Raw genomic sequence first — 22808 nt, forward strand, 5'->3', positions numbered from 1 at the left:
TTTTCAACACAAATTGATATCAATTTGCAATTTTTTCATTATGCTATATTTGTCTAAAACTTATATTAGAGTCAGTTAATTTCTTTGAATTATTTACAAGGTTGTTCCCAGTGTCAAGTGATATATCACTGTCTTTAATGGGTTTCAGTGATTCTATAATTGAAGTATTAACACTGTACTTCTAAATGTGCATATAATTTTCCTCTTTCCACTCTAATCCCTGTGTCTTGTATTCAAAGGTTTTTATAGATTTATACAGGAAATGGGGGTTTCTCCAAGAGGGGGCTACAGTTTTCATCAGTCTTATTTACCAATTTCAATCCTGGGAGTGAACACTGGGTGGCTGGGAGGTGATAGGTAAAGGAAAGAATGTTCGAATAGATTATTTCTCAAACTTGGATAAGCATCTGACTCATCTAAATGGATAATTAAATGTACTGATTCTTGTCTCCACCTACCTACCTTCAGTGATTCTGTTTCAAAAGGTTGAGGTAAGATCTGAAAATCTGTTTTGCAAAATCTTTCTAAGGATTCTTCTATGTAATTGGGCTTAGACTTAGTGGTATAATATGAAATCCCCCACTTCCAGGAGATGAATATCGATAGATAGATAGATAGATAGATAGATAGATAGATAGATAGATAGATAGATAGGTGTCTGTGTACACACACATATGTGCACACACTTACAGATATTTATATAAACATATTTATATACACATATATAAAATAATGTATCATACACTTATTTGTATACACATATAATATTTCTCAGCATGAAACAGGTGGGAAAAAAGATAAATAAACCTTTGTTTTCTGAGCAAGTCCCTTAACCCCAGTTTTTTTTCTCTAACATAAACAATGGATTTGGAGTAGAAAATAATACAGATCCCTTGTAGTTTTTGAGTAACGTGACTTTAGTGCTTAGTTAGGTGGAAGCTTTACAGAAAAATTAATTCAAGGAAAAAATTATCCCATCTGGCCTTACTGAAATACTGTAGAAAAGTTTTCAGTTCTAAATTGGTTCCTTATATAGATTTTCCTTTTCTTTTTTATAATTTATTTTTGTAATATTCCCTTTAAGTTCACAGATATAGTATACTTTTTAAAGAATTGTTATAAATAATATAAATGCCAGATTCTGTTTTACATAATTCAGACAAAATAGATATGGTACAATATACTAACATTATAAAGAATGTATGATTTACATAGGACATAAAAACTCGATTTTGATGTTCTTCATGAGCTCTGTGCTCCATGGTTGGTGGTGGTTCATTCTACTTTGATCAAGGCAGTTTTAGCAACTCAAGAAATTGATGTCATCAGTGGTTTCCTGATATAAGATGTTGCTTTGATCACATATAAGATGTTGCTTGGTATAGTTCCTAGCTCATAATGACTGATCAAAAAGTATTTTTTGAATGAATTCACAGATATACAAAAATACTCATTTTTGCAAAAGTTCTCACCAATGACTCTTAAACTAGGTATTTCCACTGACAATTCAGTCTCCTTGATAGCCTAATAAACTTTTACCTAACAGCTTTTATATGAGAACCTAAGTTTTAAGCACATTCAGCATTTTGTTGAATTTCAGAAAAGATTTTTGAGCTGTTCTACTACCTACCTGCAAGTGCTGCTTTTCTGCATGACGTCAGCTCGATGATATCCAGAGAGTTTGCAAAAACCGTCATTACTATAAACTACAGGCCAATCCACAATCTGGGCATTTCCCAGTAAGAAACTCGATTCTAAAGAAGAAAAGAAGAAAAGGGAAGCTTTTTACTTTCATTTAACAATGCACTTTTTCAAACAATCAAAAAAAAAAAAGGCGAATTGTTAAAAGACACAAATGCAGCTATGGTTTTTTATAGTGTGAATAATAAAAACTATTCTCTAAATTGACACAATCTGATTGGCATGATAACATAAGATCTGCAATAAGTTAACAGTTTGTATACAAACTAAAAACTTCTTTGAAAAAGAAGCCAATTTATTATATCTCTTTTCATTCAAGTATACACTAAGCTATGGGGAGGGGGGGAGTATGGTTAATTAAATAAGTGTTAATGACTAAAATATTATACCTAAAACCAGGCTGATTCAGTAAAATTAGGGCTACAATCACTTTGCACAATTTAAGAATACTGAACTTGATAACCAAGCAAATTTGGGTGACCCATTTCAAAATTCTATTACTATAAATTTGACATGATGATATAAATTCTTTGTCTTGAGAAATCTGATTTAGAATAGATTTGCAAAAATACTCATTTTTATAATAATGCTGAAGAATCCTTTTTTAAAATAAAATTATTCAAAGATGTTATTTTCAACCACAAACTACAGAGAATTTGAAATTATCATTACTCTAAATTTTTAAAAATTATCTGGTCTATTTTGCATGGGCAAGTAGTTTTGCTTTTAGTATAGTTTTTTTAATTGTATATTTTGATATTAACTTTGAAATTCCATTATTTTAGATAATTAGCAATTTTGTGAATCAGATGAAAGATATTAAATGAACTAAAATATATTGTTAAAATATAAAGTTTGAAATTTTATTTTAAAATTAAATATTTAGAAATAGTTAAAAAATTATGAGGAATATTCTAAAATCTACCTGGAACTCTAATGCAGGGTGGAGAGAAATTAACATATATAACATATAATCAAGAAAAGAGAGATTAACATGTAATCAAGAATGACAGTTGGTCTTCATAAAATTAACAATTCAATTCAATTCAATATTTACTAAGCAGATGCTACAGAAAAGGCACTGCTCTGGATTAGGCAATTGGATATAATAAAGACAAATGAAACATACCGTTTACTCTCAAAAATTTTCATGTAAAGAAAAACAAATTTGTAACAATGATTATAATATAGCAGAATAAATGCTAAATCAAGAAACACTGGACAATACAGGAGGAAGTTTGTTTTAAGACACTAAAAAACAACGCAAAGTAGAGAGAAAATGGTAAACATAAACCCTTGAAAGAAGAGAGGCATTAGGTGAGATATTCATTTAACAGTCCATTCCATTGAGAAGCATTTCCAGTTCACATAATTCATAGGACGATATGGTCAAGCAGAAAAGTTTCATTGGGCTTAAAATCAAAAGTCTCAATCGGGACTGCCAGAGTAGCTTGCAGATGAGGGGCAGATCTTTTAACATATAGTCATACACGTGTACTAAATTCTTTTCTGTGTCCTAAACTGTATACAAACAGAAAGATATTATAAGGAATCTGGGAAAAAAGCAATGACTAGAAAGCTAAAGAAGTAGAAATTTCACCAACTCCCCAAACTGGAAAACAAATGTCAAAGTTCAAGTCCTCTCAAATTAGAGAAGCTTGGTAAATATCTCAAGCTTTCTATTTAAGCCACAAAAGGTCATACACTAGGACTAAAAACAAGTCACAGGATAAAAGATTGTGACCTAGGACTAAAAAAAAAAAAAAAAAAATGCAGAAATAGACTCACATTTTAAAAAATGCTAAAATCAGGTCTCTTCATGACCATAGTGTCACACCAGTAATTTAACTACCTGGTAAAATTAAATGCAGCCCTCCTCTAGGAAATAATGGAATCCAAAATCACTATATCAATACAATGTGCAGTATAAAATTAAAAATTATTGGGCATGCAAAAAAGAAAAAAAATATGACAATGATCAGGGGGATTATACCCATAAATTTTATAAATGGAATAGCAAATACCCAGAATAAATACTGACAAATAAAATCCAGCAATACATACAAAAGAAAATAGACCATGACCAAATAGGATTTATCTCAAGAATGTAAGGTTGATTTGTAAATAAATGTAAGGGCTCCCCGGTCGCCTAGGGTTTGGGTCTCAGGACCTTTACTGCTACAGCCTAAGTTCAATTCCCCATCAGGGAGCTAACCCACAAATGGCGCAGCAGACCTCTCCTGTCTCGCCCGCTGCTCCCCCTAACAGTGTGTTTCAGTAAATCTACCTGTTCTGCTCCCCACTCTCTGGGTGTATCCTTTCACCCTCCCCCCTGCACCTCTGGTCTACACCCCAGTTGTTCTATGCAAAAATAAAAACAAAAAAATAGAGATAAATGTAACTCATTACATCAACAGAATAAAAAAGGCATATGATCATATCTCAACAGATCAAAAAAAAAGCATTCGTGGTTAAAATATCTGCACAAACTAGAATAGAAGGAAACTTTCTCAAGCTGACAGAGGGTTTCCACTAAAAACGTAGAGCTACAACAGTCTTGAAGGTACGATATTGAATACTTTCACCCTGTAACCAGGAAAAAGTCAAGGATGTATATCAAGTCATTGGGAAGTAACTTGAACAGGCATTTCACAAAAGAAGACATGCAATAGTGACAAGCACAAATAAGATATTCACCGTCATCAGGCACCAGGAAAATACAAACGAAAGGCATAATGATTAGAATAACTACTAAAACTAACATAAAGCTGATGAAAAGCTGCAACAACTGAAACTCTTTTTAAGATGCTAATGAGACTATCAAATGGTATGAAACACTTTGTAAAAGTTTCTTGTGAAGTTAAACAATCAACTATGACCCAGAAATTTCACTCATAGGCATTTTCTTAAGTGAAATTAAAACATATATTAACAAAAAGACTTGTAGGAAAATATCCACAAGGATTTATTGATAGTAATCAAAATTAAAAATAAACAACTGTCCATCAAGAGAAAGGATTAAAAATTGTGACATGTTCTCACAAGAAGTACTGCTGGCTCTAAAATGAAATAAATGATTGTTACATTCAACAACATGGATAGATTTGAAAAACACTATGATGACTGAAAAAGACCAGAAATTAAAGTGTATATATTGCATGATTTCATTAATATGAAGTGTAAATACAGGTAAAGCTAATCTGTGGTGACAGAAATCAGAAAAATGATTTCTAAACAATATGGCTGGGGGACTGATAGAAAAGAATCAAAAGGAATTTTCAGGGGGAGGTGATGATTGTCTATGTTGATAGACGTATAAGTTACATAGGTTTATTTGTTAAAATCCAATGAACTTTCACTTAAAATCTGTGTATCTTATTACATATAAATTACACCTCAAAATTTAAAAAAAAAATCCACAGGGAAGAAAGGAGACCAGAGAATCATATATTTCAGGAAAACAGTGATGTTCGCACTGAATCTTAGTTTTGCGAATGTTAATAGTAGCTTTCCTTGGTAGATACAGTGGCTAGAGATCAAAGTGAACTAATTCCTGCAAAAAGTGCTTCATAAAGTATAAATTCCTCAGATGTGATAATTTCATCTAATTACAGCATCACTTACAAAAATCTACAATGTGATCATCAAAAATTATCTTCTTTCCCCTCTTAGCACAGACAAGGTCTTACCTACGTGGTTTCCCTGTTTCAACTCATCCTGATTTTCAGTATGATTTTTACTTGTCCCCTGAAACTCTGCCTCCATCCTACCACTCTTCATCCAAATCAAGAAAACCAACTGCTTATATTTCTCATTGCACCTAAACTCCATATTTTTCCAATTAGATCAGTATTCTCATTAAGTTTCAAAAATATGCTTACCCATGATGTCCACTACCTACTTCAAACACCTTTCTGCCACCCCTTTACCTATAAAAACAAAATCTTTAATAACCATCTCAACACTACCCTCTCTATGACATATCCACTGAGTACCACTCGGCCTGTATTCCACTCTGGACACTCCCATATCTGTCTCTAACCCTTCAGAGGACAAACTTTCCATTAAAATTCTCTATTTTCAGCCTCCTCAGTGGCGCAGCAGGTTAAGCACAGTGCCGTGAAGCTGTCTGCAGCCTTTGGGCACTGGTTCGATTCCCCGCCAGCCAGGAAGAAACCCACATGGCGCAGCAGACCTCTCCTGTTGCACCTGCTGCTCCCCTCAGCAGTGTATTTCAGTCAATCTGCCTATTCTGTTTCCACTCTGTCTCTGGTGAATCCTCTCACCCTCCCGTGCTTCTGGCCTATACCCCAGTTCTTGTATAAAAAATAAATAAATCTTTAAAAAATAAAATAAAATAAAATTGTCTATTTTCATTGGCTCCATATCCTCAGGTCCTATTCATTTGACACACTCCTATCTGGCCTATGCCTTTACCCCTCCACCAAGACACCCGAGGTCACCAGTCACCTCTCCATGTAGACAAATCCTAAGGACGCTTTTCACGTATCTCACTTTATAATTCAGAGGCACTGATATCCACAACTTCCTTTTTGAAAAAAAAGCTATTAATCCTTGGCTTTCATAGAAAACTTCCCTGTTTTTTTGAATTGGCTTCATATAAATATAAGCGATTAGTTCACTTCTCATTAAAAAATTTAATCCCTCCGGACATTCATCCATTTTCTTTGCAGACTCAAAATTCATTATCCATTAAGTATGAATCAGAGTTGCTCCACATCAGTTCCTCTTTACCTGTTTCCAGAGGTTCAGTAACATAATTTTATATCTCCAAGCCTCTTGTATAAACTCTAGAACTTGATATCTAAGTTGGCTTTTCCTCATATATCTTAACTGTATTCATGACCCATGACTGCTCATTTCTTCAAATTGGATATTTTTCCAGTGTTTGCTATCTTAGTGAATGGTTTCACCATCCATGCCATTGTGTAAGCCAGAAATCTCGGAGCCATCTTCCAACATCTTTCTGATTACCCCTATATTTAATCCATTACCAGCTCTATTTATTTTGTCTTTAGACTCTTTCACATCTCTCCATTTCTCTAGATCCTCACTACAACCTCCCAACTCCAAACTTCTCTCTCATAGACCACTTCAAAAGAATTGGTTTGCCTTGATCCTCTCTGGGATTTTCTTATATTCTTAAAATCTTCAAGTTCTCTCCCACTATAGTGCTATACTCCCTGCCTAAACACCATTTATTTTCTTCCTCATCTGGTTGGCACCTATATTTATTTGTACTTGAATTCATTTGTCATGACCTTAGGGAATCTTTCTGTGATCTTCAGACTAGTTATTCCACATTACAAAATTTTTAATGATCTACTTCTTCCTCACAGAGTTGCAATTTTAAACTTATTTCTGTACTGACACAATTAATGCAATAATTAACTGGTCCCCCAATACCTATTACAGTGTCTGGCACATAGTAGATGCTCATTCATTGACTTTATAAAAAACTAATAAATCAATACATTCTTGCAGGGATTTTTGTGTTCTATAAATGGTATCATGAAGGTGAATTTGCATTGCTACTCTAAATACTTCATATAGGGCCTCCCTTGGTGGCACAGGTGGTTGAGCACCACGCTATGTAGCTGTCTGCAGCCTCTGCAATGCTGGTTTGATCCCAGCCGGCTGACGAGGGTCCCACATGGCACAGCAGACCTCTTCTGTCACACCAGCTGCTCCCCTCAGCAGTGTATTTCTTCAGTCTGCCTGTTCTGTTCCCTGCTCTGTCTCTGGTGAATCCTCTCGCCCTCCCACGCATCTGGCCTGTACCCTGGTTCTTGTATAAATAAATAAATAAATCTTTTTAAAAAAAAAAGCAATATTTCATATATGCTATTCTTGTCCTCTTAAATGGATGATATAGCCCTCAGGATTTTAAGTTTTATGCCTACTGTGCATACAATAATCGCTTACTATTTGAAGGAATTGCCACAATCCCTGAAAGAAGTTGGAAAGACAGATCTTTTTAAATAATAAAAGCTAAATTAAAAGGAAATTTCTAAATATTAAATAGACTATCCAAGAATTTTTGGAAATTTATCTATTTGCTAGGTGAAACACAATATGTGTATATAAAATATTCATACAACTATTCCATTTTTTATTATAGTCATGAAAGTTATTCGGCAAATGTAAAATCTAGTATTATTAACAAATATTAAGAACAGAATAGCAAGTTAATTAAAATTGCTCCCCAGAAAATTTTAATTTCCCTTGGCTTTAAAACATGGTGGGAAAGAGAAATCTCGTTACTGAGGAATAACTTCTCTATAAACAAGACCCAGAAAGTGAAAACAGTTCAGAAGTTTTGGAAACCTAAAGCTATTTAAGAAATTGCCCAGAGTTCTCTGTGACCCCCACCATCATCAGTTTTGAACTGAGTAATTGTGTTCTCCCACAGTTCTCCCACAGTAAGCTAATGGGACTCATGGCCTCGGGAGTTATGAGAAAACTTACTTTGTCAGCTCTACTCCCAGCCATGTGCAAATACAATGAGAAATCAACAGTCTCCATTGGGAAAAGGCCCTTTCCAGCACCTGACCAGGCTGACCCTAATCTCAGACCTCCAGCCTCCCAGATTGTGAATTTCTGTTGTTCATAAACCATCCAACTAATGATAGTTTGTTAGAGCAGCTCTAATAGACTAGACATTCATCAACCAATCTTGACAGGAAAATCAGTTCTAATTTTTCCTGACAGCAATTAGCACACCAAAAGCCATGAATTCTGAAAAACTAAAGCTTGCTGAATCCAGACTGTTTCAGTCCTTGAAGATGTTTACAAACATTTCATCTCCAGATGGTTCAAATACACAATATGTTCCGGTTATTATCCCTACCAGGTGGTAGTAGCCCAATACAGATGCTTGAGTGGATCTCTGCAAAGACTTGAACACATTTCATTGTATCTTTCAATACCATCCACTGTACTCTCAGAGATGGACATGAAATAAAGTGAGCACTTTTTCCTCAAGGTCAGAAGGTCAAAAACTAAATCAAAGACTCCTAATTCAAAATGGCCCACTGAGAATCATTATAAACATTTCTCAATTCTGATTACATTTTCAATTAAGATAAAACTTAAGGAAGATTAAGAGGGTGGGGAGGGTGTTACAGGAGTTACTCATTCCAGGCCCCATGCCTCAAAGATTCTGTTTTAACTGGTCTGGAGTGAGATCCAGGCATCAGTATTTGTTTTTAAATGTTCTCAGGTGATTATAATGTACAACCAGGGTAGAGAAGCATTAATTTACTCTAATAATTTCTAAATTCTGGCAGCTGCAATGGGATCTCGTCATGAGTGTCAAAAATACAGATTGCTAAATTCTAATGCAGACATAATGAATTAACTCCTTCTGGGCAGAATATAAAAATACAGATACAATGTCTCATGCTCAGTCATCTTTGGGAAACTTTGATCTAGTACCTGCTACTCAAAGTGTAGATAAAAATGACCTGGGAGTTTGTTAGCAATGCAGAATTTGGGACCCCTCTCCAGACCTTCTGAATCAGATTGTGTTTAACAAGATTGCCAGGTAATTTCCAAGCACATAATGCACTCAGCTTGCACATCCATTTCCTCCTATTACAGATGGGAAAGCAAGCCATGTAAAGGATTCTGTGAATTTGGGAGAACCTTACTAAGACTTTTTATTCTATCACAGCATATTCCTGAACTGCTGTCTACAATTGTCTTTACATTCTCTTTACAGTGCTATTTCTTCAAACAATACGAAAATAGCTATCAATCTAAATAACTATACAATTTAATGCCACTATATATTAATCCTAATTCCTTAGGGAGGTCATATACAAACCAGGAGGTCAATAATCCTGGCTGACTGAAATTTCTAACAGAGTTGTCACATTGAGTAGATGACACAATACCAATATATGTGACATGTTTCCTCCCTTTCTCAGTGAAGAAGGGCTAGAATGCAGGACCTCACAGCTCCAAGAATAATCCTCCACAGTTCTCTCATTCATACAGCAAAAGAACACACATTCCAAAAATTGGTGACCAAGAAGGAAAATTGGAAGCTTGAAAGTAACTTAATAAAATCCATGTAGCAGTCACAAACCTTTTCTAAAACGGATTGGTTGTAGGTTGTGTTTCAGCAATGCTAATTGCCAACTATTCACTACAGAGTTGGGCACTGGTTTGGAATTTTGCCTGTATTCAAATATTTGCTTTTTTTCCCATCTGAGTCAGCCTCTTATTAAAATTTAAAGATCCATAGTTTATTTGTTCTTCTTGTTGTTTTTTTTTTTTACTACCTTCTTTTGACTTGAGATTCCTCACCCTTCTAATTTTGGGGTATCTATCACCTATCTACCTATCTATGTATGTATGTATTCATCTATCTGAAATAATATTTGGTTTACAACACAACATATGATCCAGAGGACAGTGCAAGCTAATTACCTGGCCTATGAAACTTTTCTCTGACCCTCTGTAAGTAGAATACAGAAATATTCGGTGTACATAATCACACTCAACCAAGTGACCTCTGGCTGAGTTCTTTTCTTCAAGGGAATGAAAGGGGAGCATGATGACAAAGCGGTGATTCAGGAGATCGCAAGAGCCTCACTTCAAACTTCATTCTTTTCCAGTTTCCCATCTCAAGGGAGTCTTCCCTAGATCTACCTATACCCAGATGCTTGAGCCAAAACTCTGAATGTCACACCTTCACACCTGTTAATTATGTCATTCAATTCATCACCAATCCCAAATAATTCCACCAACAAAGCATATCAGATGCATCTACTTCTCTCCAGCTCTGCTGTTAACATCCCAGGCCAAGGCACCATCCTCTCTTGCCTGGGCTATTGCAAAAGTCTCCTAGCTGGACTCCTATTCCTGCTCCTCAATCCCTACAACCCAACTTGTTGTTACACAGCAAATAACCACTGTGACCAGAAGATCTGTCCAACGAACTTGGAATATACTGTAAAATTCCTACCCCTTTGTTTCCCATTTCTCTCTCCTTTGTGCACTGCAATCCAACTGAACCGACCTTTGATCTTCACACACTTAGCCACTCACATTTTCTTCCTCTCCTTAGAACTATTTACATGCTTTCTCTCTATCTAAAATACTCTCCTGTTTACTAATCCTAATTAGCTCTTATTTTGGGTCTCCATTTAACACCATCTCCTCAGAAAGACCTTTGCTGACACCATCTCCCTATTGAAATCAGTCCCTATTATATTTGATCACAGCACCTCACCTTTTTCCTTCAAAATTCCTACCAAGGTTTGCAATCACACATTTGGTGTGGGCTTGTTGAAAGCCTATCTCCCCTACCAGAATCCAATTTCATGAGATCAAGAGACGTATCTGTTGTTTATCAATGTTCACCCAAAATATTTGTTGAATGTTCAAATAAAATTTAAAACTTCTAACTCCCATTTAAAGGCATTAGTCAATAAATAATTACTAAAGCAATAATAGATATTGTCAAAAATATAGCTAAGGACAATGCTAGATTTTTTTTTTTCAAAGGACTGACAATTCATTTTTTTAATTAGGTGTTCCCAAGCAGATTTCTCTGAATTCTAAAAACTTATAATTTAAATCATGGAGGGCTTTTTCTTTAACTTGATATATTTAAGTCTCATAAAACAGGAACAACAGAACAATCCCTGAAGCGCATACAGAACATTGTATTTGGATTAAATGAAATCTTGCTACAGATGGCTAAACAAAAGCATAAATAATTTATATGCCATGCCGACTTCCACAGTGATGATTTCTGGTAGGTCCATTGCCTGTTTCTTCTATATCAATAACAGAACGCAAAACAGGTATCTTTTATGTCCTTAGAAAATACACCTTCATCTTCTAGCTCCAGCAAAGAAATATGTGTGTGTGTAGATACATACACTTTGTACCTTCCACAATGAGACTAATTATTATATAATAATATTGGCAACATTAAGCAGACCATCACTGTGGGAGTTTGAAATATGCAAAAAATATCTGTTAATTTATTCAAACTTGTTCAGCTGTCATCAAAGATAAAAATATGCCTCCACTTTCATCTCCTTCAAGATCAAAGGTACATTTTTAAGTTTCTGTATTTCTTTGATGACATTAATTTCATTTTTCTCTCTAGTCAAATGGTTCAGAATGGATGAGATACTTCAACTTCTGAAATTCTGAAAACCAGATGTTGGGAATAACAGCAATTTTTGTAATAGAAAATATCTCACAAAGAAAAGAATGTTCAACAATTCAAAGTTTCTACTTTTAATAGCTGGTGGCTTGATCATGAGGTGATGAGTTTCTGAAAGTATGCTGATCACAATCATCAGAAGCAAAATATCGTTGCAAAATGACCTATATGATTCCTAGCCCAAAATATGAAACTTTTACCTTGATATAGAGAATGGCAAATAATTACTGAACTTTATTACAATGAAAAAATTTTAAATACCTGAAACCTTAAGACTTTCACTAGTTACATAATCTTGAATAAAAGCTAAATCAGTCAAAATGTGTTCCCCAGGGGAAAATAAGTATTATCTATTTATTGTTTAAACATTATATTTCAATCTTGCAAATAACTAAATCTTGTTTTTGCAAATGAACTGCCATCTTTCTGAAGGAATTACATTTTTTTCTTTGAAAATAACTTTTTAAGGCAATCAAACACAAACTGTTAGGGGGAAAAGGATGTCCTAAGCTAATTCCAAACAGGCTTTGTGGACTCCACCCTGACTCCAGTCCCTCCACTTCAGTCCCTTTTAAGCACGCGGGTGGGGACCCACAGCCAGGCAACCCGTTTTATATCGGGGCTGCCCTGTAAACAAAATGATCAGAACTAATGAAGAATTTTTTTTTTTCATAACAAAACATGTAATTTTATTTTTTATTTTTTTAAATAATAAATTTTATTTTTATATTCCCCATACAATTGCAACCCCCCCATTCTGACCCCAATCCCTCCCCTCCCGCCCCCCACCCCCCAAAAAGTGTCTCTGGTTCATAGTTTTTTGTTGATTTTGATTTTCACTTTCTTATAGTTATTCATTTTCCTGGTCTCTTATTTAAGTTTTCTAGATTCCTGCTATGAGTGAGACCATCCGATATTTTTCTTTTTTTTTGGCTTTTAATCAGAAGACTAGTCTGAGCTGTACACCTGGTAGAAAAATAGAAATGAGGCTTTTCTGAATGTATTTACAATCCAATTAATTTTCTAAAGCTTTTCCTGTTTTGTTTGCTTGTTTCTATGATCTATGTAATAGGAACTAATTGCTCAAGGGGAAGATACAGATAACAAATTCAGTTCACTCCTCTCCTGTGGCCAGATTTCACTGGGCCAGTTACAAAAAAAGAAGCTGAGATTTCTGAGTACAGCTTCTTACAGAACTGCCAGTCACTTAAGTTAAGAGAACTAGTGTTTCTTTGACTCTAACCAGTGGCTTTTTGTTGGGGGAGAAGGGGTATTTGTTTGGATATTTTCTTTTTCCCCAAACAAGTAAGCCCTTGATAAAGTGGATCCAAATGCTTTTAAGCTTAGATTTGCGAGCTTATGATTTATGAAAGTCTCAACTATTTAATATTTTGCTTTCTTCAGGTAAAAAAAAAATCACTCCTACCTTACCTTATCTAGAGAAAATATGAAAAGGTGAATATTTAAGAAGTCCTTATAATGGTGAGGCACAGTGCAAGATCTGCTACATCTGTGGCTTTACTGAGCCTAAGAACCCTACTGGGTAGGTGTTCTAATCCCAGAGACCCTCAGTATGTCACTGCAAATCAGTACAGGAGTCTGTCACAAAAGCCTTTACTCTTTCCAACCAACCATTTTGTCTACAGAACACTGCAGAACACAGTTCTCTGAGCTTTGGAAAAGTCAGTACAGGAGTCTGTCACAAAAGCCTTTGCTCTTTCCAACCAACCATTTTGTCTACAGAACACTGCAGAACACAGTTCTCTGAGCTTTGGAAAAGTCCTCAGAAAATTACAGAAAAATTACCAGTGACTTTGACTATAGTTGTTTCTCCAGTAAAGAGAGTTAGAGACAGCTTTAGGAAGTAAGAGGTGGGGACTTCCCTGGTGGCGCAGGGGTTAAATATAACACTATCAAGCTACTGCCAGCTACTGCCCAGAAAGCCAACCCACATGGCACAGCAGACCTCTCCTGCCCTGCCTGCTGCTCCCCTCAGCAGTGTCTTTTGGTCAATCTGCCTGTTCTGCTCCCCACTCTCTCTACTGAATCCTCTCAGCCCCCACACCTCTGGCTTACATCCCAGCTCTTGCATGTATAAATAAATAAATCTTTAAAAAAAATAAAAAGAATGAAGAGATGAATGTATCACACCTTTTCTCATTCTTAGATGGGGTCTTCTGAAACCCATTAACGAGCCATTTCTTTTGACCTATAATTCTTTCTTTGGTCCATCACATTTTTACCCATTGACTGTCTATGATGTGAGCTGGGCATGTTTCATGCTCTGAAATGAGTCAGTATAATGATTAGGCAAGAATTTATCCTGCACACAGAACTTACAGGAGGTCCAAAAGCAAGTACCTGGCAAAACGCTAACCCAAGGGACTGGTGATCTTGTTAGAAAGCAAGACTAACATTAATTACGCTAGTGGGAAGTCAAAGGTGACCCCAGATTTCAAGACTAAAATATTAAAGACACCCTTAACAGAAATGGCGAAATGCCAGAAAAAGTAAGTCCATTTGAAGTTAAACTAACAATAAATTGAAATTGGCCACACTGAGCTTTAGATCACTTGTGAGAACTAAGAAGAGAAATCCAATAGGCCACTGGGAACAGGGCTGAAACCGAAGGGTAAAGCTGAAATTACAACAGAGGATAAGCCTGCTTTGAAAAGGAAGGGAAAGATGTAAGATGTAGGGACTTTATTCAGCTTCACTAAAATACAACCAGTGAATAAAACTGTATATATTTAAGGTATACAGCTCGATGGTTTGATATACATAGACACTGTGAAATGATTACCACGATCATATCGATTATCTCACATAGTTGCCATTTTCTTAATTTTGTGTGTGGCAAGAACATAAGACTGGGATTTATTTTTTTTTTAATTCTACTCTAGCTATTTTATCAAAGGAAAATGTTTTATAAATGTTCATTTTGATACCAAACACTGGCCTCAGTTTCCCTCAGCCAATAAAAGTAAACAGTTTGAGGTGAAGGAAAGTAGTTTAATTTGTCAACAAATTGAGGAGAGCAGTCTGAAAGACTACCGACCTGCTCTTTGGCAGAATGCAGGGTTATTTATACAAAGGAGTAAAATAAAAGGGGGAGGAGAGATGGGCAAGGGTTTGCAAAGGAGATAGAAAGGGTCAGCATGTCCTTCTGATGCAGGCATATAGAGATTTTGGGTGGGCACCAGCTTACTTTATTAAGACCAGTTTAACTTTCTGATTATCTACTTAGGAACATCCTTCCTTTTCCTTTGCAAGTTTTCAAGACAAACTTGTTAAATGCAACAAATAGGAATGCTTATCCAATAGGGCAGGAATTTCTATTACACTGCATCAATTTCTTAGAGCACCTCAAGACTACTGTGACCTCAATCTCCACAATTATTGCTACTGATTTTGGAGCTTTCACTCCTGTTCATGTCTACTTGATTTCATGAATATCACTTTTTTTATCACAAAAGTGCTACACAGCATATTTTAATCATTTCCCACTAAAACTAATTTTGTTTGCAGAGCAGTTCAGAGCATTTCTCAATATCTGGTTTCTAATATTACCAAAAAGAAAAAGATCCCTAAAACCAAGATTAAACTTACAGATTGGCTGGAAACAAAACCTCTCAAAGTGATATATCTCCAGGGCCTCCCCTGGTAGCACAGGGGTAGAGTGCTGGGCTGCGAAGCTGCCCGCAGCCTCTGCAGCGCCAGTTCAATCCCTGGCACCAGCGAGGGTCCCACATGGCGTGACAGACCCACATGGCGCGACAGACCCACATGGCGCGACAGACCTCTCCTGCCATGCCCACTGCTCCCCTCAGCAGTGTACTTCGTCAGTCTGCCTGTTCTCATCCCCACGCTGGCTCTGGTGAATTCTCTTACCCTCCCGCTCTTCTGACTGTACCCAGTGCTTGAATAAATAAATCTTAAAAAAAAAAAAAAAAGTGATGTATCCCCAATCATATTCGGGCATGGGTTGGGGAGAGTTTAATAAGTTTGGAGAACAATGAAGAATGTTTAATTCTTTATTTTATATTTAAAAAAGCTTGGATAACGTGAAAACACTAGAATCACATAATATCCTCAGTAATTATCATCTGCAAACTATCTTTCACTAAAATCAAAGCACTGTCATGAACTAATTCTACTTTACCAATTTGATCTAAGTTATAGCAAGCTATATGATAAATAAAAACTTTTTGAACTTTATGTATAGTGCACTCTTCTGCAAAACTTTATATTCCAAATATATTACCACCATACAGATATAGTTTATTACAATAAAATTTTATCCTCTACTAAAATAAATGTTCCACTAAGTTTAACATTGATTTAAATTTATTCTTTCACATGAGTTTTTTTTATCAATGTCACATCCATTTGGTCACAAAATGCTTGTCACCATCAACTAAAATAAAATTGTAATAATTTTAAAAAATACTTTTCTTCATTTAACTTTCCTATATGTCTTACATTTTAGATATTTTCTTCCAAGTATATTCACTGACTACTTTGAACTTAATTACCTCAATCAAACTTGAGGAAAACAGGAAGTTAGTACTTAGTTCACCAGTGACAGAACCTACAGTGACCTCTTGTGGTAAATAATATCCACAGAGGTTTGAAGAACATTATCACCTTTTTCATAAAGTAGACTCTGGAGTATGGAAGCATTGTTCCCCCATGCTATCAAGCAGCTGTTAGTAGCAATGAAAGTAAAAAATAAATATTGTCTAAAGTATTTTTTATGGACGTCTACTCAGTCATTGTCAATTCAGATAATCAAAGCTAAACCAAAACAAATCCTAGAAATACGATGGCAGAACTGAGGCTACTGGAGGGGGTGGGGTGAAAACAATGTGGGGAAGGAGTCCAGTGGGCTATGATGGAGGAAGATGGATGTTTATATGGTGGGTGTGGTGTGGTGACAGACATCTGAAGGGGTGTGAACCTATTACCCTAAATCATATACAGTGTTGTAAACCAATTTACCTCAATTTTTTAAAAATAGAATTTTATATGGTTCTTTTAGTAGTTAAATGATGGCCAGGTACATGGACTTCTTATACACCCCACTATTGCAATAAAGCAAAAGACAGACAAAAAGGGAAATTTCTAGTGAAGACAGGAGTGACCTGCGATAAGTAGCTCTCTAGTCAGCAAAGCACTGCCTTCGTTATATAATGCAGTGTGGGATCTAAAACAGGAGACAATCCTCTGGTTTATTTATAAATACAATTTAGAAAGCAGTCAGTATAATTTCAATCTCTGTGGTACTTTAAAAGAAGAAGTGATGTAAGATTTGGGTAAGCTAATGCTTTAAAAACATTATGTGATTTTATCAGTATTTTCTAAATAGTGGATTAGATGTTAAAGAAAAAACTTCAAGACAAAGGACTTTAACACCCCAAAAAATCCATTTGTTCTTCATCATTTATTTTCAATTGGATGACACCTAAAACTTATTTTTCCATTCTGTTTGTTTTTAGATTTCTCTCCTGTAGGTTCTCCTTTAAGGTCTCAGTTTTTGTAAATATTAATTATAGCACAAAAATAATTTTGGATTTTGCTATAAGAGAGAACTGAATAAAAAACTGCTTGTGCAACCCAGATATTTCAAACAAAATGGGAAACTGAGTATCTTGAGCTTACTTTTTCTCTTGAAAGTTAAGTGGTTTATAAAATACTACCTCTTCTAGCTCCTTCTTCCCTGAGCCCCAATTTTCTCTAAAAACATTTCTAGTTTTTCCATGGTGTTTAAAACATTAAAGAATATAAGTATTTTCTAACAGAAAGACATTGGTTTTGTACAGTTTTTCAAAATGGCAACATGTTTACTGTCTCCCAAACTAATCATTTCTGAGTATTTGTTGAAGAATAAAGACAACATAAGAATAAAATATAGGGCCTTTCTGGTGGTGCAAGGGGTTAAGATGCAACCTATGAAGCTATCCATAGCCACTGCAGCACGAGTTCAATCCCTGGCCAGGGAGCTACCCACATGGCGCAACCAGACCTCTCCTGACTCACCCGCTGCTCCCCTCAGCAGTATATTTCAGTCAGTCTGCCTGTTCGGCTCCCCACTCTGTCTCTGGTGAATCCTCTCACCGCCCCCCCACATCTCTGGCCTGTACCCCACTTCTTATATGCATAAATACATAAATCTTTAAAAAAAAGAAAAAGAATAAAATATGCTGCCCAAATACATATCAGATTGAAGGACTTTGAAATGCTTTGGGTTTTTTGAATCTGAAATTCTACCTAAAAGCCCTGAAAACTGTTTCTTGCAGGTGCTTACACTCTACCCTCAAGCTACTGCTTCCTACCATCCAACCTATGTTGATGAACAACTAACAAGTACAACAGAAATTTAAATAAGGGAGGCTAGCCTAATAATGGACCAGACACATCACTCAAGCATTTAGGGAGGGGTTCTTCATATGACACTGCACAGACATAATAAAATCACCACGCAGTTCCCAAACTTTCCCTCCTTAACAACTTATTTTGATCTTCCTAGCCAAAAACATAGCTAAACCTTCCTATCGCAATTACACTTTTGACCTTTACAACTTCTTGAGGTAGTAATGTGCTCTCTATATCTATTAGGTAATTCCTTTTATTTGTCTAAAAGTGATCTAATCTTGTCTTTTATCTAAAAACTAAAAAATAATTCCCTATCTCTACTATGTTGGGATTTGGCTATAAAATATGTATGTATCCATCCTACTCAATGGCCCTCATTATTTTATTTTGTAGACTTTGAATCACTGTTACAATTTGAAATGCTTTCCCATAACAGACTGAGTCAACTGAATAAGGAAAATAAAAATCCCATCTCAAAAAGTGTAAAATAACAGCAAATAGGCTATCGTGCCACTCTAGGGCACAGAATAGAGCACTATTATTCTAGGAAATTGCAACTGAGGAGTTTGGAACTTTATGAGGAAATCCTCGGGTTTAAAAGCTATATTACACTTCTTAGCATTTTGTTCTGCATCATCAAGATGTTCTCTGATGGATTTCTAATTGGCTGAGATTTGAGTTCATTGATGTTACCTATGGCCAACTAAATCCTAAAATCCTAATGCTTTCCTTTTGTACTTTTTATATCCATTTCCCTTTCATAATTCTCTCTCTCCTCTCTCTCTCTCCCCTCTTCTCTCTCTCTCTCTCTCCACCTCTATCTTTTATTCTTCATATATGAAAGAAAGAGAGGTTTCTTCCTCTGTATCTATCATTGCATCTGAATGGATGCAAAACTGTCTTTATCCATGTGTATCTCTCTCTATATGTTCCTATGTTCACCTGACTCTTAGTATAAGAACAAAATCTTTCCATAAGAAATAAACGATACTGTATCAGAAAGAGAAGCATTTCGTGGGACAAAGGTAAACAGAAAATCCTAGGCTGTCTTTCTTCAATTCTGAAGTACGTTGGGAGTGCTGGCTCCTTTTCTTTCTTTTACCACTAAAGCTCTACCAACACTTCACTTTCAATGTTGTTAAGTTAGTGAATAATGAAATCTTCACAGTGACAAACCCAATCCATCTGTGAGAATCCTGAAGGGGATTTTCTGTTAGTTTCAATTAAACAATTTCCAGGGATGAATTTTTCTATTTACCTGCCAAATCATATAGAAATGGCAACAACTGTGGGATACTGTGGGAATGTATCAATCAACTTAATACCGTTATTCTCAGTTTCCAAGGTTCTTTCTGCTAAGTTGGTATTGAGATTTCCCAGTATTTCTTAGATACATGTGCACATATATTTACCTCAAATGTCTAGCATATTTCAAAAAAAGCTCAGAGGTTTTGAGGAGTGGTATCAAAAGCTAATCATAAGCAATTAGAGGTTGTATTTAAAATGCCAAGGCAGATAAATTTTCATTCACACTTGGTGATATCCATGGAAAGAAATGTTAAGCCAAAAAAGAGTTATAAACATGCAGTGTAAAAAAGATAAAACATTCATTAATTTGGACAATAGATATAAAATGGAGGCAACAGAAGCAGATATTTCTAAGTCACATAAGCTAAATCTTAAGTTCATGATAAACTGGATCATCAATCTAGTATGTATAAGAATTTCCAACCAAAGGTATTAAATTACTAAAGTTTAGTGAAAGAACTCTTATTTCTTCTTCTCTACCACACAAAGCAACAGAGGACCTATGGGTTTTATTTTTTTAAGGCCTTCTCTGCAAAGCTCTCTCACAGACCTTCTCTGAAAAGCTCTCTCACAGCTATACATGGAATTGATATAGCCCAAGATGAAAAGCTAAAATAAGAAAAAGCTAGTAACCTTTAAATTTCCCAAAATGGTTCTTTTAAGGTAATATCGGCTTACACTGTGGGTCTGTGTATTATTAATATAAGAAGGTAATATATAAATCTAGAAATTGCCTACCATTATGAATTTATATTTATATTATCATTAAAAAATCAAATGCACATGGGACATGTTACATTGGAAAGGCTAAAAATATTACAGGTATTTAAGACCTGGCATAGAAAGTATTTTTTTCCATCTTAAAAAGTTTGAGCTATGCATTGACTAAAGTGGAAGAAATAAAGTCACAAGCCTCAAATTAAAATGCCAAGATTTAGGATAACACTTTGGGACTCTTACCTACATAGAGTACCCCAAATCAGAGAAAATATTTATAAACCCTAGTTTTAGAAGAAACCCTAATCTAAGAATTAGTCCAATCTGCCAACTCAGGGAAAGCATAATTGTGCATTTAATTATTTATTATCATTTAAGTGTGTGTCTGTCTTGCCCACTAGTCAGGGAACTTTTTGAGAACAGAAGTGTCTTAATCACTTTTTGTTCAAAGGACCCCACACAGTGTCTGTTGTAAAAAAGTGCCCAAATAAGTACCGTTTCAATAACAAAATAAACAAGGGGTCATGGACCTGCATACAGTATTTCTATGCTTTGGTCCCAACTCTACTGTAAGGAATCTCAAAATAAAATAACAAGTGTCTGAAAGGAAAAACATATATAAACTTTAAAGGATACTTACATATTTAATTTATAAAACTGAAAATTATATAAAAATGAAAAACAAGTGGAGGATAAGGTTTCAGTAAAATGTAAAGTTTATAAGGTATTAAAATGTTACCTTATAATACATTTCAATATAAAACCAAAGAACTCTTCCATTCAGAATATCTTGAAAGAGATGAATGCATAGTAGTTTATTTCTTTTAAAGACACTTTAAAGAAAACCTTAACATCAGTGGCAAGGTGGAATGGCATTTTTGGAATTCTTTCTTCAGTTGCCCTAAAAGCACACTAGCTATTGCCTCCCTTTTACATTTTTCTTTCTAAGTCAAATCAGATATAGCATATAGATCAATATAGACCACCAATGAGAAAAAAAGAAGAAACTTTAGACACAAATATGACCATAGTAATTATCTTCTCATTTTTCAAGCCCTTTTTACTTTAAATTTATTTTTAACTGATGTAATATTGGGGTACTCCCATCAGGTATTACCACCCTAATGCACCCACATTCCCCACTCACCCACATTCCACCACCACAGACCATTGTCCAACACTAACTCTTATAGGTTCAACTCCATCTACTCTCCCAACACAAGGCTCCTTTCAGCCATACCCATTGGGCCCAAAAGCTGTACCAAAGACTTCAATCTCATTCAGTGGCCACTCTCACAGCCATTTTCAACTTGAGAGACACCCTGGCACTGAGATTAACTCTAAGAATGTGATCAGTCTCTGCAGCATACTTAGGGGAAAATGTAGAAGAAAGATGAACAAGAAAGCTATTCCTCCCCACAGGGAAAGTCTATTCTCATACCTACACCCTACCCACCCCCTCCCTTTGCTTCTTCCAGTTCGGGGCTCTGGACAGGTGGGAGAGGGGTGAGTACGAGATGGGGAGACGATGCAACTAACTTTCCTCCACCTCCTCATTCCAACTCCCACCCGAAATCAGATCCATCTAGTAATAGAGGCCACCAGGTAGGGCTTTCTGAATCCCCCTCCCCCCTTGGAACAGAGCTGGAATGGGGAGGATGTGGGGTGCAAGTGGGCGGGATGGAGGTTGGGGGGGGGGTGTTCAGAACTGCAACTCTTCTTACCACTGGAGCGCCTGACGATGTTCTCCAAAAATGTGTTCTGCGGTGCCACCAGCCCTCTCTTGCCCCCCGGCATCCTGGGTCTGGAGAGCGGCGGCCAGGATCCGCGGCGGGGGAGGGGGGATGCGGGAAGAGGTTGAGGAAGAGGAAAAGGTGGAGAAGATCGAGTCTGAAGAAGAGGGGGCGCGGCGGCGACGACGGGGGCCCCTGACTGTGTCCCCAGCCCGACCTGGATGAGCTGCTCTGGGGAGGAGGACCAGGCAGTTCATGGTAGTAGCGCTCCCCCGGCCGCCGCTGCCCAGACTGTGGCGGTGCCGCACACGGGGCTCGGAGGCTGCAGGCTCGGCGGGGCACAGTGCGCCTGCGCCGCCCCCGCTGTCGCTGTCCCGCCGCTGCTGGTGCTGAAGCTGCTGCTGAGGCTGCTGCCGCCGTGGCGGTCGCCCAGGCGCGGGCTCAGCATCTCCCCCCCAGAACGGAGCCCCGGGAAGCGGGAACAGCCAACTCAAACCTTTTTGTCCCAGTCCTTCTTAATCCGGACCAAGACCCCTTTACTGCTTTTCTCTCCTTCTGTTCCAGCCCACCCTCTAGCGCAGCTGGATCCAGGCAACCCAGCTGAGCCCAACTTCAGCCGGGCTGTGCGCCTAGTGGCCGCTCCTCTCTCCCGGGAGACGGAGGCAAACGCTTGCGGTCCAGTGGGGTGGTTGAGTGGGAGAGGAAGTGCGAGAAGCAGACAGGATGCCTGAGAGGAGGAATGGGCAGTCAGAGGGATCACATCT

General features: G+C 36.7%; 1 protein-coding gene across 1 annotated transcript in view; it reads right to left on the reverse strand.

Moving 5' to 3' along the window:
- Positions 1-22153, reverse strand: part of KCNH5 (potassium voltage-gated channel subfamily H member 5) — a 234971-nt gene extending 212818 nt beyond the window's left edge. The window contains exons 1-2 of the mRNA XM_037501979.1: positions 22036-22153; positions 1631-1754 (exon numbers count right to left, since the gene is read on the reverse strand). Coding sequence (XP_037357876.1) covers positions 1631-1754; positions 22036-22108 — 197 coding nt within the window. The 5' untranslated portion in view covers positions 22109-22153. The remainder of the gene's footprint in view (positions 1-1630; positions 1755-22035) is intronic.
- Positions 22154-22808: the final 655 nt, after the last annotated feature.

This window comes from Talpa occidentalis, unplaced genomic scaffold (assembly GCF_014898055.3).
Source record: "Talpa occidentalis isolate TD23 unplaced genomic scaffold, MPIMG_talOcc4v2.1 talOcc4.11, whole genome shotgun sequence".
NCBI lineage: Eukaryota > Metazoa > Chordata > Mammalia > Eulipotyphla > Talpidae > Talpa > Talpa occidentalis.